The sequence below is a fragment of the Ursus arctos genome, unplaced genomic scaffold (assembly GCF_023065955.2).
Source record: "Ursus arctos isolate Adak ecotype North America unplaced genomic scaffold, UrsArc2.0 scaffold_9, whole genome shotgun sequence".
Lineage (NCBI taxonomy): Eukaryota > Metazoa > Chordata > Mammalia > Carnivora > Ursidae > Ursus > Ursus arctos.
This window is the reverse complement of record NW_026623111.1, coordinates 42,912,963-42,928,227: the sequence shown is the minus strand read 5'-3', so window position 1 is coordinate 42,928,227 and position 15,265 is coordinate 42,912,963. Positions and strand designations below refer to the sequence as shown.

The window sequence follows — 15,265 nt, the reverse complement described above, 5'->3', positions numbered from 1 at the left end:
TGATGCTAAATACTGTGGTTGTTTGCTTTTCTCTAGTTTACATTCCCCACCCTTAAACATCTTTAGTATTAGATCCCTATGGATATCTGGTGTTGTAAGTATCTAACAAAGTCTTCTGACATGTAACCCATAGAATCACCATCAGCTGTATCTCTAGCAGTTACTGTCTGAATATAATCATGCTGCTGCTGTTGGGCGACTTTATCCCTAGTCATTTTAATTTTAATGAGACATATATAGTTCTCTAGCAGGCCAGTTTCTTTCTTCTCTACCAGCGAAAGATTTCAGGACTTCTCGCCACCATTTCTCAATCCTAACTCTCTGTCATTGCCTCTGTTTCCCCTAGATATACATTCATACTCTGAGAGTTAGGACTGCATTGTTTAAGGCAGATGTTAAGATCTAGATGGTTAGTAGAGGTCTTTAAGAACATCTTGTCAAGTCTAGAGGAAAAACGTGGTTCCAGATTCTACAAAGACTGAGCTAGAACTTTTCCTGACTCTTGGTCTAGAACTCATCTAGTTTATTTCATGCTATCATATCTCTGTGTATATTGTATCTCAATCCTTTGTGTTAAACTCATTTTAAAGAACTTTATGATGTGTCCCAGAAGAACCTAAACTTCAAAGACGTACTCATGGGTTTTGTATTTTTCTAAGTTCTTTAATGCTCTTTTTCTGTTCACTCAATTTTACTACAGTTAATATGAAAACTTGCTTTAACTTCTGCCATTTAGAGTTGCAGTTTTACTTTAGTAAAATTGTTCTATTTTTAAACTTGTGGAAATCAATTTTATTTCATCCTTATGTATAACTTTGTACTATTCTCTGTGTCCTGGAGGAGACATATACCTTAAATGTGTTTCATGATAAATTCAACCTTTAGCTTGTGGAATATAGTGAAGCCTGTTTAACTTAGATTATATTCACCTTATCATGCTACTGACATTTTCATATGATGTGACCTGATGTTTAGATTACTTTTTTTTGCCTTCCTTACCTGTCCGATCCTCTTCTTTTTTTACATTGGCGCATCTGGTGGCTTGTTCTTCATCTTGGAATTCCCGTTGTTGTGACTTTTCTGTTTTATTGTGTCCCAGAATAGCATCCAACTCAGTAAAAAATTTCATATTCTTAGTTATGCCTTGGTCTTGAGCCATTCTTACAATCTTGTATTCATGTTTTAAGTTTTTGTACTTTGTTCTGCACTGCTTCCAGTCTCTCTCTATTCCAAATTTCTGAAGCTTGGCCGCAATTTGTTCAAATATCCTTTTATTTCTCACTGTTCCTTCTAGTTGTTGTTGTATACTTATATCAGACCAGATGCCAATTAGAGCCCTGACTTCTGGCACAGTCCAGTGTTTTCCTCCTTCATTTGCTATAGTTGGAATAAAAGTTGGATTAATAGAGGGTTCCATAATTGATGTAGAGTTACCTGTATCAGGTGGGGAGGGAAAGAGATATGTACATAGGTTACATACTTAAGATAAGTAAAGTGATTGGATGCAACCTTAGTAAACAAATTTTCTCCTTAGGTGATGGACTACAATTCATAGCTCATTAGCTTTTTTCTGAAACTAATGGGGAAATGAAATACAGAACCTGAATCTGTTTCTTACCATGACAGTGACTGGCCTTAAAAAAGTTTTGTTTTTAATTAGTCACATTTTGATCATCTTTTTTTTCCTACCATTTCTTACTCTTTTGTCCTCCTCCTTTGGTATGTGGTGTGTATGTCAGTATATATTGAATGTTGAATATATAATTTTGTATTATTTACTTGTAGAAAGCAATACAATTAGAAAATGGCTCATTGCGGACAATTTTTGTTTGTTTTTTGTTTTGTGATAGCATAGGCGGGAGCAATTTATCTCCTCTTTTAATCTAATGATTTCCCTTGGCTACATATCAGTATCTCCTGAGGAGCTTTTGTAAATGACTACTTTGCTGTTATTCCTACCTCTCATCCCCAGATTGTGATTCTAGTGTGGTTGAGTGTGATTCTAGTCAGGGTTGAGAACCAAGACGATTCATGAATAAAGGGTTGGAAGAGTCACATTATAACAACTGGTGCTTCTTACTCCTTATGAAGATAAAAGATGTCTCATTGGTCAAAGACCAAATGTCATTTTAAGTGAAGTATTAGATTTTTTTAATGCAAGGAAGTGTGTCAAATTCCGTAATGCCTTCAGCAGAATGTCCCCACTTATCCTAGCATAATACCTTCACGTTATATCTGTAGCACAGTTTTGCAACTCATTTTATGGTAATGACATTACTTGAGGTTATATTGGTTATTTAAACAACCACATTATCTTGTGTTTTTCTCAGATTTCATGTTTATGTTTAATAAAAAGGTAGTTCAGACCTCAACATATATAATGTAAGCCATTAAAAAACACTTTTTAGCATTTACCTGAAGTATAGCTGTTTTTATTTTGTGCTCTGTTTAATGTCTTTGTTTTGAAATGCTTTTCAGTATTTTTCCTTACTTGAATTAACAACCTTCAGTAAAAATTTAGAAGCAAAATGGGGATTTATATTGATTTAAGTTGGGTGAATAAAACCATCCTTGACCTCATTGATTTGATATTATTTACTTTCAAATGTAGATTCTGTTTGTCTTAGATCTCAGGAGTGCTAAAGTGACATGTTCATTAAATATTAAGCGCCTGCTATGTATAATTTGACCATTATATTCTCTATTATGTTTAAAGAATAAAGGTTGTGAATTTTAAGGCTAATATTACTAGGCAGTTTACATTTTGTTAAATCATTTATTTTAGAAATGATTTTTTTTTTAGTATACATTGGTTAAAAAAAAAAAAAGGGGAAGCATAAGATAATCCTAAATGTTTCTATCAGGAAAAATCATGCATTTTCTCAGTAGCCAGTCTTACTTTCTGATTTGGAATTTGATCAGTATCATTGTATTTTTGACCCACAATACTGTACCTAGTTCCATTGGTCTGATATGAGAAACCAAAAGTAAAGGATTTCCTGAGATGTCTTCCTTATCTTCTAATGTAATTGACATTTTGCCTAGAAAGAGAACAGAATTCCTTTTAGAGTAAGTTCTAAGGAAGATAAAAATTGGATTAATAATGACTGAGAATGCTAGTAGCTTAAGCTGAATGTGATCATATTCATGAAGGATTATAGATTTGTGATAGACGCATTTTGTACTAAAGCAGTATAATATGGTTTAAATACTTACCTTTATATAAAGAAAATTTTAATTTCTTCCATCCATTGACATGGTTTATTTTGAACTTTGACTAGATATGTTTTCTAATTTTGTGTTTCTAGGGATGATTGTGGTTCGTTTTCAAATTAAATTACATTTTTTAAATGAGATGTTTTCTTGGGGTGCCTGGGTGACCCAGTCAGTTAAGTATCTTGATTTCAGCTCAGATCATGATCTCAGGGTCGTGAGATCCTCAAGTCCCGGGCCAGGCTCTGTACTGAGCATGGAGACTGCTTAAGATTCTCTCACTCTCTCTCTCTCTCTGCCCCACCCCTCCTTATGCTTATGCTCCCTCTGAAAAAAAAAATGAGGTGTTTTCTTTATTTTTGTAATTTAGGTACTTTAACATAATAGGCACTTCATAAATGATAGTAGCAATGTTAAACAGAGGTCCTGTAATGAGATAATCAGAAAATCTTGTTTAATTGACATATTTGGTAAAATAGCTAAAATTTATGTCTTTTATAATTAGCTGATTGGTAAATACTAAACTTTCCAGAAATTAATCTAAGTTATGTTTAAGTGGGCCAAGGAATGTGTCATTTAAAAGAACCATGCCAACCTTGAAGAGTAAACATGGTCCCCTCTTGATCTCTTGGTTTTATAGCTTGGATGTTTTTATAAAATGAGGCACAGACCACTTTTTAAAGTAATCAAACGAGAAGGGTAATAGTGAGGAAAAACTAAAATACATCTTTCAGAGGCACCCAACATAGAATTTTGGAGTCAGTAGGCAGTAGGCACATGAAGATGAGCCATAATTACAATGAGGCTGAAGACTGATCAGGAGGTAGTTAAGTACGTTTTGATTACTCTTTGTAATTTTCTGAATCAAAGATTTATTATTCATCTTATATTATTTCTATATGTTTTTTCAATTTTGTTCTATTGAGTAACAAATAGCGTTCTGTTTTACTTTACGTTAGGAGATCAAATATTAGGCATGATTTTAATGGCATGAACATTTAAAGTTACAGTTTACTGTTTAGAGGCATTCCATTGAAGAATAAGAAAAGGAATGTTTGTCGTCTTTTTTTTTTTTTTTTTTTTTTTTAAAGATTTTATTTATTTATGTGACAGAGAGACAGCCAGCGAGAGAGGGAACACAGCAGGGGGAGTGGGAGAGGAAGAAGCAGGCTCACAGCGGAAGAGCCTGATGTGGGACTCGATCCCGGATCGCCAGGATCACGCCCTGAGCCGAAGGCAGACGCTTTAACGACTGCGCCACCCAGGCGCCCCGGAATGTTTGTCGTCTTAAAGATTATATTAGGGATTCCTATTTTTAAAAAGAATAACAAATGGAAAATAAGGGAAGCACTACTGTTTTCAAATGGCATATAGTTGGTAATATGAAAAATAAAAATCTGTAGTTACATAAGAATTCTCTTCTAAAGAGAAGTGTGGAAGATGATGTACCTAGTTAATGTAACATGTGAGCTTCATCATGAGAACAGTAAGGACGGGTAAGGGTTTGCTATTCTATTATCTGATTTAGGGCCTGGTTTTGTGTTTGTTGAAAACAGCTTGGAGCTAAACATACAGGCCAAAGTGAAAAAGGAAAGCTGTCTTCCCAGCTTCTTCAGGGGTATTTTTTTCTTAGGTTGATCATTCCTAGCATCAATCCCAAAATTGTATGCAGGGGTCCCATGCTCTGGAGGTTTTAAACTGAAACTCTTAAGTCATTACTCCTGGTGCATTTGTATCAAGTAAGAGGAGGGAAATAGGGTGGAAATTTGGTCACTGAAGGAATGTGATTCGGTGGCAGCAGTAGGTCAAAGGTATTCTGAGGTTGAGGATGATTATAATTTCCAGAACACGAAGCCTCTTAAGAGTCTGTATTTGAGTCCTTTGCCAAGGCTCAGTCAGGCTACCAGCTGCCTAACAGAGGGAACCAGATCCTCTGTCCTTACCACTTGCATGAGGTTGATCCCAACATTTTCTTCCGTTCTTCAGTTTATCTTACATCAATAAAAATTCTGCTGGTTCCGCCATAGAAAAACCAGAAGACATTATAAATGAATCAGACCTGGAGAAAGGAGGGCTTTCTAAGCCTTAGAAAAGACTGTTACATTAAAAACTTTAATCAAAAACTTTGTTTTTTAATCAAAGACTATTTGATTACATTAAAAACTTTTGAATTCTGTAGGTCAAATAAAAATCAGCCAAAATTGTAAGGCAAAAGAGATCATGCAATTTCTAAGACCTCAATTGACTTGAACAGTTAATTTGTAAAAATAAACATGTAGAAAACTGTTCCATATCACTAGCAGTTAAACAAATGCAAAATAAGTTGATGGCATATACCATTATAGATAGTTATTTGTTTATTAAATTAGCATACTTTGTTATTTGCTAAATTAGCAAAGTGCCTCCCCCACCTCAACCCCATCCTATGATCTGATATGACAGGGTTCTCTATAAAAAGGGACAGTCTCATTGTTAATAAAGTACATTTCTTTTAGAAAGCAGTTTTTTTAAAACACTGTTTCATAGTAATCATACCCTTCCTGGCCAATAATTGAACTTCTGATAGTCTCTCCTAAAGTAATAATGTTAAATATGGACAAAAGGTATTGATTATAGCACATTTCTCTAAGGGGGCAAACATAAACTCTGGTATATGCACTCAAATATTATGGAACTATTAAATAATGTTTAATCCTGAATTATAATTAGTTCTGGGTATAATTTAAAGATTATTATTAAAGTAAACAAAATGCTAATGTGCTTGTAATTTTATGATTTAAAAAGTTTAAAGAACAACAACCAGTGGCGTTGTGGATGATATGTGGGAAGGGGCTGGAAAGTAGGGAGACCAATTAAGAGGTTATGTTAATATTCTGTGTGATAGATGAAGTTCTGCTTGGTGGTAATGAGAATGGAACAGAGAAAAATTTATGAAACATGTCAGATTTTTTTTTTTAAGAACTTAGTGATTCACCAAAGGTCAAGGGTATCTAAATGTTTCTATTTAAGTGATTGGACATACAGTGATAGTAAGGTGGCAGCAATTTGTAGGCAGATCAGTTCTGAATGAGGGGAGAGTGTAGTTTTAGAATTTGGGGCTTGAGATACCTTAAAGGTACAAGGTTAAGTTGTAATTAGGGGCCCTCTGCTTATAAGTGAAAGTGGGGGATTTGGAGCCGTGGTAGTACCTAAATGGGTTAGAAGGAGATCCAGTTTAGTGGAAATTAAACACACACAGATACACACACACACACACACACACACACACACACACACACACGAGAGAGAGGAGACAAGAGACACGACAGGGGCAAAAAAAAAAAAAATGGAGATATTAGCACCCACATCTTCATTACACCAACACCAACCTCTGATTAAAATCAAAGCTTTTCAAAGCTGAGTGGTTTACTTATCATTAATCAATATTTAAAGCATTTAAATGATGAAGAGTACAGGATGATTAATTGAATAAAATAATGTTATTGCTGTTTAACTTGGCAGTGACTGCAAAGCTTTCTCAGAATTGTATCATATCAGAAACGTAAAGGGAGTATGTTAAGCGGAGTGGGTTTTTTTACCAAATGATTTATTAAGCTTTTATTACGAAGTTCAGATTAACCTAATTAACCAAATTAACCTAACTTCAACTTTGTCATTTTACCCTACCCTCCTTTCTTATTTGATAGCTTTATTCTACCACTTAAGCCATTTTCGTTTGGGTATTAAATTTATTCATGGTGCCTTGCTTTCTGAGGTTACACATCACTGAATGCATGTGCAAGTAGCTCAGTGCTTTGCAGACAGTAGGTATTTGAGATTTTGAATTGAATTGAACAACTCTGCCCTTAAAAATAGGATCTGTAAGACTTTGGCTGTGGGTGAAATCTCATTACTGCCACTGATTCCCCCGCTTTCCCTGGTGATACATTCAGCTTCCACAGACCGAGCAAATTCTACGTAAATACTGTTGGGCTTCACAACACAGCAGGTCAAAAACCTTGTTTTAATATCTAAATCATTTAATCATAAATCATTTAACCTATCAAATCTATTTTTGTTTCACTGGTTGTTTAAATGGAGCTGTTCTTCCAAACAAGTAATGAAGAAGTTGTTTATTAGTTCCTAGTATTTTAGTGCTTTTATTGATAAATTTAGGAAAATGGGAATGTAAATACAGATGTCTTGTTTGGAGCTCTGGAGAAACAACAATGGAGCAATATATTAGATTTTTTTTTCTTTTGCCACTCTTAAAAAATTAAAACCTAAAATATTTTCAAAACCCAATCCATTTTCCAAAAAACATTAGGCATGCTCAAGGAGAGTTGGCATTAGTGGTTAATGTTGTTGTTTTTTAAGCGGTTAATGTTATTTTAGTGTGTTTTTTCAGTATTTCACGATTTAAAAAGTGGAGATATTTAATCTTTTTAAAATTTTTACCTTGTGCAAAACAGCATAACAGGTCAGTTGTTTTTCTCAACCATGATATTCCAGGCTATGTTTATCAAATAGACTCAGAAGTCCCTACTCTTCTAGTTTGTTAGGTAAAAACAAAAGAATGCTACTTTTTCTTTTTACCTTCAGTGGTCCCTGGAGCTGCACTTTGGCTCAGCGTTGCCAGGCACCTGCCATTTGCATCTTCCTCTGTTAATTGTGTGGCAGGTTCATACTGCAGGATTGCATCCAAATCATGGAAGAACTTCATAGTTTTAGAGCTGTCTCCAGAGTTATGGGCATATTTAACTGTTCTGTATTCATATTTGAGATTTTTGTACTTTGCCCGGCACTGTTTCCAATCTCTGTATACTCCTAGTGCTTGCAGCCTTTTAGCAATATAAATAAATATTCCTTTATTTCTCAGGGTTCCATAAAGTTGTTTTCGTATATTTTTTTCTGCCCAGACACTTAGCAAAGCTTTAACCTCTTCTTCAGTCCAGTGCTTTCCTGCTCCACTCTCCATGTTGAAAGTGACCTGGAAATGATTCACTATTTCTAGCCAAGGTTTTGTTTCCTAGGAAACCAGACGGCTGGTTGTCAATAAGCTCCAAAGAGCTGAAAAGATCTAGTTTAACTGGTTCAAGCTGCCTGAGGGGAGTAACTTGAGAAACTGCCAAATAAGCAGGCTTTGTGATTAAAGAAGCCTGGACCCAAATGATTTCTAACGTTTTTCTTTTCAACCTTAAGGGGAAATTACCCTTGAGATGAAAGGAAAACCATTTTTAAAAAATTTCTTTTCTTACATAATTTATTCTGGTTTACTAAATGATTGTTGATATTTTTAAAAAAATTATTTTAGAGGTGGTTGGCAGAGGTTCTTTCTGCCCCAAGATTTATGGCTAACGTTACTTTTTCCCCTCTGATATGAGTCATTTAGTCTTCTAGCATAGGTTAACATTAAAGACCACATCATTTCACTAAAGAAATCCTGTGTCACAAATGATCTAGTCTTAAAAGGTGTGTAGTATTATGCATGTCTATTTAATGTATTGATAATTTAGTAAAATTTCAGTTTTAAGTTTTTTAGATTTTTACTTTGTGGGTGTGCTTAATGTAGTTTTTCTTGTTATTAAAATGCCTAAACAACTACAGTATGTAATTTAGAAAAAGATCCATTTTACCAAATAAGTCAATATATTAATTATTAATGTATACATACATATATTAGAGATTTACTTTTTATTTCTACCCTGATATATATTCTTTGGAACAAAAATTTGTTAATAAACGTCTAGTATTTATAGCACTTGTTCAGAACTATTAAAAATTGTGGATCATTTAGAACCTTTATTTTGTCCTGTGATACTGCACAGTAGTACAGATCCTCTGAAGTCTCATTGTGGGTTATCTGGCCTAGCTTTCGGCTTTCTTCTCTATCGCGTCACCTAAAAATACTAACACAGGAAATGAAATACAAAGTGCCCGATGAGCTTAGGATTTTTAGAAGCAGCATTTATTATTTTTTTTGTGATAACTAAAGTGATAGATGCTTTACTTGTTGGGGAAAAAGTGAAAAGTGCAGAAAAGCAAAGCAAAAACCTCAAAAATAAATGAATCTTGTTCATTATTCTAGGACCCACCACTAGGCATTTTACCTGCTAACTTATTTGGAGATTTCCATTTATGTGTACATACTCAACTTTACTTAGAGGTCACAGAGTACAGAGGTTAGAAGCACAAGCTCTCTGGTCAGACTGTGTTCTCATCCTCGTTGTGCCACCTCTCTCTGTGTAATATCGGGCAAGTTACTTAACTTCCGTTTCTTTGGTGTCCTTACCTGTAAAATGGGAATGATAACCATAGTATCTATTTCAAAGGATTGTTGTGAGAGCCTGATAAATTAGATCATTCATTTAAATTCTTAGGACAGTGCCTGGCATGTTAGTTACAACTCAGACAATATCATCTGCTGCTTGCTAGTCACACCATCATGAGTAGAAATGGCACTAGCATGTGACGTGTTGTCAGTTCCTGGATGCTCTTGAGAAAAATATGCTTTATAAAGAGGCTTATATCAGTGAGGTAAATTTATATTTAACAGTTGATACTTTTTATATTCACAGGGGTCAGGAGAGTGCTGGTATTGTGACCAGCGATGGGAATTCAGTACCAACATTCAAAACACACAAGGTATATTTGAACATAATGAAATGTTGATAATACAGATAACAACAGCCAGGTGATAACTAGTATGTTGGTGGGGGAAGGAAATCTGAACAAATAATTTGCATATAGAAGTCATACTCTGGAGCAGCCGTTTCTATTTGTCAAATGAGGGTGCATTTCTTTCTGCGTGGTAGTTTGCTAGACTGACTCATTGCAACAGGTCATTTACATAAATGTTTTAACATGCTTTGAATTTTTAAAATGCATTGATTTAGTTTATTATATTTGACAAATTTTATTGTTTGGTACATTTGTTCCTCAATGTTTTAATGAAAAGTATCTCATAAAACACACACTTCAACATTGTGAATGTATTAAATGCCATTGAATTGTTCACCTTAGATGGTTAATTTTATGTTATGTGAGCTTCACCTCAAATTTTTTTCTAAAAAGATGTTTTATGGCTCTTACAATTAGATTAGTCCTTATTTAAGATTAGAATTTGAAGCACAGAGGAATTAAGTGAAGTGCATTGTCTAATTTGGGATTGCCTGAGCAGAAACTTATAAAAGCCTTTACTGACTAGGGCCACAAGTCTTGTTTTTTTTTCTAAAATGAGCTTTTACTTTGACTTTGCAAGGGAATGGGCCTTGTAAATCATGTCTTTACTCAAGACAATTTGAAGAAATTATATATTTCAAACCTTGGAATTGGACACACAAGATACGCCACTACAGGAAACTGTGAATTAGAAAATTGTCAGCCCTTTGTTGTTGAAACACTTCATGGGAAAATAGCTGTGGCACATAATGGCGAATTGGTAAATGCTGCTCAATTAAGGAAAAAGGTAAGTGTTTTTTAATGCTTTTTTTCATGATTAGGATAAATGAATGAAATGAAGTTATTGGGGATCTTGGTGCAGGATATTTTGTAATTTTGCCACCTGTTACCTAACTGCAAAGGACAACTGTATTAGAATTACTTGGAGTACTTGTTATACTTGTAGATTCTAAGATATCACCCCAGAGTCTGGGGTGGGACAGTGGTCAGTCTGCATTTTAATATGCTTCTAAGGTGATTCTGATGTACTGCTTTAGGGTCGAGATTTGGAAAAGTTAATATATGGTTGTTGTTAGAAACAGAGAAATTAGTGTTTATGGACTCTTCCTATCCCTTTAGCTTTGTCCTTATATTCAAAGCATAAGAAGAGAATGGAATATAAACTTGAAGATAACAAATATAAGAAAAAGTGATTTGGAAACAATTACAGGAAACCACTTGGAGAAAGGACAAAGAGTTTACTTACGTTCTTTTTTGTTCATAGCATGTTATTTGGAGCATTCTGTGTTAATTTGTGCCTATACCTTTATTCATCATCCTTTCATCTTCCTTTTTTAAAATTACTTGGTATATTTATATTCCTGATAGCTTAATTATCTGTTCTTATCATTCATTTGATACCAAGTCTCTTCTATCCATTGGATTCTAATAATCTTGATCTGGTCACGTTACAAATAAAAACCTCAGGTGGTATTCATTAATAGGATGATTCTACACACAGAGTTCTCTCCTTAGCATTCTAGAACCAGGCATTTTACATGGGATAAGTAGTGACAGAAGTCAAATGATGGTGAATTTTGGTGGGAGGAAAATACCTAGAACCATGCTTCCATACCATTCATTGTCCTTTTATTTTCAATTCTAGCTTTAGTTATTTCCAGAGCTTTCTTCTGCCCTCTTCTTAGGCTCTAATATTATAATGATAATAAAATGTTTTTCTACCCCCAAGTGAAAAAATAATTTTTTAATTCATACAATAAAAAAAGTATAAATATGAAGTAAAAATTACTTTTAAAAAGCTCACCACTTAGAGATAACCACCAAAAGTTCAGTTCTGAGCAATACCTAGTTCATTCTTTGTAGACATATCGCCTTACCCAGATGATGGATTTCACTTCTACACATTTAACTGCCTACTGAAAATGTTGTATAGTATGAGTTTAAACTTAGCCTGTACATGTTGATGGTGGTGTTCTTATCGTGGTCAGCCTTGCTCAGATCATAATCAGCATGAGAGCACTCAACCAATTTTTATTACATCATCTACATTTAATTGTTCAATATGGTTAATTCCTTTCTTCTACTCTGGCAGCGATAATCAGTGAGGGTGGATAGCCATCAGCACTACCACCAGCAAACCTGGCTTGAGAGGCCCCACTATAGTGTGCCACTCTTAAGGGAATGTGTCCTGTTGGTCAGGATTGTCAGGGGCTGAAAATGTTAGAATCACAGTTCCAAATTCTTGTGCCTTCTCTACTCTCCCCCACCTTTATTGCAGGTCTGCATTCTTTCAAACTTAGTTTTCAAAAGCTATTCTTTATGCTTCCTAGAACTCCTGTTTTTCTTCTTGCTTCAAAACCTACAGAGACTTCCCATTGCCTCCAGCAGTGCTTCTCCATTACTATATACATGTCGTTAGTAGAATACAGGATTGTCATAAGTGAAAAGTGACACAATGCCTGATTTCTTTGTGTAATGATGGGCCGTTGGGTGAAGAAGGGTCAGGTGGAGCTTTCCCTTTAATGATTACACTTTTCTCTATTCTAAATAGCTTCTGCGGCACGGTATTGGTTTGTCAACAAGTTCTGATAGCGAAATGATTACCCAGTTACTGGCGTATACACCTCCTCAGGAACAAGATGGCACCCCAGATTGGGTAGCAAGGTAATTGTAAAACTAGGCTAAGCTCGTAGCTCGGTAATGAGAGCTCTGCCTTGCATGTGTTTATAACTGAAATTATTCATTCAATTATTTAATTAATTCCAGGATTAAAAACTTAATGAAGGAAGCACCCACAGCATACTCCCTGCTTATAATGCACAGAGATGTTATTTATGCAGTACGAGATCCTTATGGAAATCGTCCTCTATGCATTGGACGTCTTATGCCTGTATCTGATATAAATGATAAAGGTAATGCACTTCAGAAGAAATATAATTTCATAGTGTTTTTCCAAGTCATTGTCCCACTGTTGGCACACCCTCAAATCTTTAGGCATAAGAAACTTATGAACGAGAAGGAACTAGGTAAAAAGAAAAAAAATGATGGTTTTTAAAGTACATTTCCTTGAGTATTTCTGAGGATGAGCCATTTTCAAAGAATTTAATGGACATTCCTGTTTCGTCATGTCTGAATTGCCTTTTCCCAGCTTTTTCATTCGATTGTAGTATGATTTCTGTGATTTTCTTTTTGACTTATTAGATATCTATTTGAGACATTGAAATCAGTTTTTGAAAGAATTTTGGTATCATTAGTTTTATCTTTGGCTCAAGTTGAATGAAGATCGATGTGTTTTGTTTTGTTTTGTTTTGTTTCAGATTTTTATTTAAGTTCTAGTTAAATTCATGTGCTCTTAAAGTTGTAGAAATGGGGGAAACGTTATAGAAATGGATATTTTTAAATTTCTCTATTTGGTGTTTAACTGTTCTCTTGAAGTAGGTAGCTTCTTGTAAAATTTCTTGAATCCATTAACTAAATTGCGTTGTGATTCATAGAGAAAAAATCTTCAGAAACAGAAGGATGGGTGGTGTCTTCAGAATCTTGCAGCTTTTTATCAATTGGTGCAAGGTAAGTTTTGTTTCACTCAGCATATTCACTTTTTCCACATCAATAAAAAATCATTTTTCACATGAAAGTTTTCTTTCTGATGTCTGCATGAAGACATATCTATAAATGCAATTTCTTTTGTATGTTGTACTTAGCAGCTGCTCTGACTTTAATGTTCCTGTAATACCTTCTTATTCTGAAACTGACATCTTGTTTTCACAATACCACGAGACCTAGTTTTAGAAAGGAAGAATCAAGAATCTCCTCAACAAGGAACAGTTACGATAAAAAAAATTTAAGCCAGGGGCGCCTGGGTGGCTCAGTCGTTAGGCATCTGCCTTCGGCTCAGGGCGTGATCCCGGCGTTCTGGGATCGAGCCCCGCATCAGGCTCCTCTCTTGAGAGCCTGCTTCTTCCTCTCCCACTCCCCCTGCTTGTGTTCCCTCTCTTGCTGGCTGTCTCTCTCTCTCTCTGTCAAATAAATAAATAAAATCTTTAAAAAAAATTTTTTTTTAATCCAGAATAAAAATGTTCCCTTTAGCCTCTATTCTTCCAAAACTCAATAAAACTTAGGTCTTTTATTTTTTTAAATCCAAATTAGAATTTAGGGGTAATAGATACACATACTAGATTGACTGCTGGAGGAATGTTACTTTTTAATTTTTTTTTAAAGATTTTATTTATTTATTTGACAGAGAGGGACAGCCAGCAAGAGAGGGAACACAAGCAGGGGGGTGGGAGAGGAAGAACCAGGCTTCATGGCAGAGGAGCCTGATGTGGGGCTCGATCCCAGAACGCTGGGATCACGCCCTGAGCCAAAGGCAGACGCTTAACGACTGAGCCACCCAGGCGCCCCTACTTTTTAATTTTTTAAGCCATCTCTTAAATTCAACCATGTTTCCTTTTTAAGGGAAGGGACTTTGTGTGTACTTTACAGTTAGATGTTATTATAGTCTTAAGGACTGGTTTATTTAAAGTCTTCTTTCTTTAACATTGTTTCCCAAGATATTACCGTGAAGTCTTGCCTGGAGAAATCGTGGAAATAACCAAACGTAGTGTCCAGACGCTTGATATTATACCAAGGTCTGAAGGAAACCCGATGGCTTTTTGTATCTTTGAGTATGTTTATTTTGCAAGACCAGATAGTATATTTGAAGGTAAATAAAATATCTTTAACTTTTTATATAAGTGTCATATTTTTCTCATTGAAACATGGCAGTTCTTGGTTCGAAGGCTTACCTGGCTCTTTGGAGGCACATTGCTTACATGTTATGGATATGGGGCTGACCCTACAAGTCATATGATCACTATTTTTCCCTTTCATTTGACTCAATGATTTTTGTTTTCCTTTTTAGGAGTAAGGATTATGATGTTCAGATGTGTATTAAGGCCAGTTTTTTTTGAATAGTGAATTCTCCAATTTATGTATTTCCATTTTAGTTGTATATATTTTACTTTACTTTTTATACTCCATGTATAGCGTTCTAACAAGCTAATTTTCTTAGAATAATAATATCATGTTAAGTAAAAATAATCCATTTCCTTTTCCAAACATTCCAGACCAAATGGTTTACACAGTAAGATACCGTTGTGGTCAGCAGCTGGCCATCGAAGCACCTGTGGATGCAGATTTGGTTAGCACTGTTCCGGAATCTGCGACACCTGCTGCTCTGGGTTACGCAGGAAAGGTATCTTCTCTGGACATGCAGTGAAATGCTCCTGTAGCACTGAAATGAGAAATCCTTGTATATAAAGAGGAAACTTACCGATATATTGTAAGGAAAAAGAAAATGTTGTGTCCTTTCCAAGAGTTATTTTCCAGCCTTTTGATTCAATGGCACTATTTT

At 35.0% G+C, this 15,265-nt stretch overlaps 2 protein-coding genes across 2 annotated transcripts in view; one reads left to right on the top strand and one right to left on the bottom strand.

The window, feature by feature from the left end:
• Window positions 1-8,197, bottom strand: part of PAICS (phosphoribosylaminoimidazole carboxylase and phosphoribosylaminoimidazolesuccinocarboxamide synthase) — a 42,566-nt gene extending 34,369 nt beyond the window's left edge. The window contains exons 1-3 of the mRNA XM_048211758.2: window positions 7,789-8,197; window positions 2,955-3,041; window positions 1,000-1,434 (exon numbers count right to left, since the gene is read on the bottom strand). Coding sequence (XP_048067715.2) covers window positions 1,000-1,434; window positions 2,955-3,041; window positions 7,789-8,170 — 904 coding nt within the window. The 5' untranslated portion in view covers window positions 8,171-8,197. The remainder of the gene's footprint in view (window positions 1-999; window positions 1,435-2,954; window positions 3,042-7,788) is intronic.
• PPAT (phosphoribosyl pyrophosphate amidotransferase) overlaps window positions 1-15,265 on the top strand; it is a 33,998-nt gene that overhangs the window by 13,010 nt on the left and 5,723 nt on the right. Inside the window, exons 2-8 of the mRNA XM_026508949.4 lie at window positions 9,771-9,837; window positions 10,454-10,660; window positions 12,425-12,537; window positions 12,640-12,785; window positions 13,368-13,440; window positions 14,424-14,575; window positions 14,979-15,106. Of these exons, the coding sequence (XP_026364734.1) occupies window positions 9,771-9,837; window positions 10,454-10,660; window positions 12,425-12,537; window positions 12,640-12,785; window positions 13,368-13,440; window positions 14,424-14,575; window positions 14,979-15,106 (886 nt within the window). The remainder of the gene's footprint in view (window positions 1-9,770; window positions 9,838-10,453; window positions 10,661-12,424; window positions 12,538-12,639; window positions 12,786-13,367; window positions 13,441-14,423; window positions 14,576-14,978; window positions 15,107-15,265) is intronic.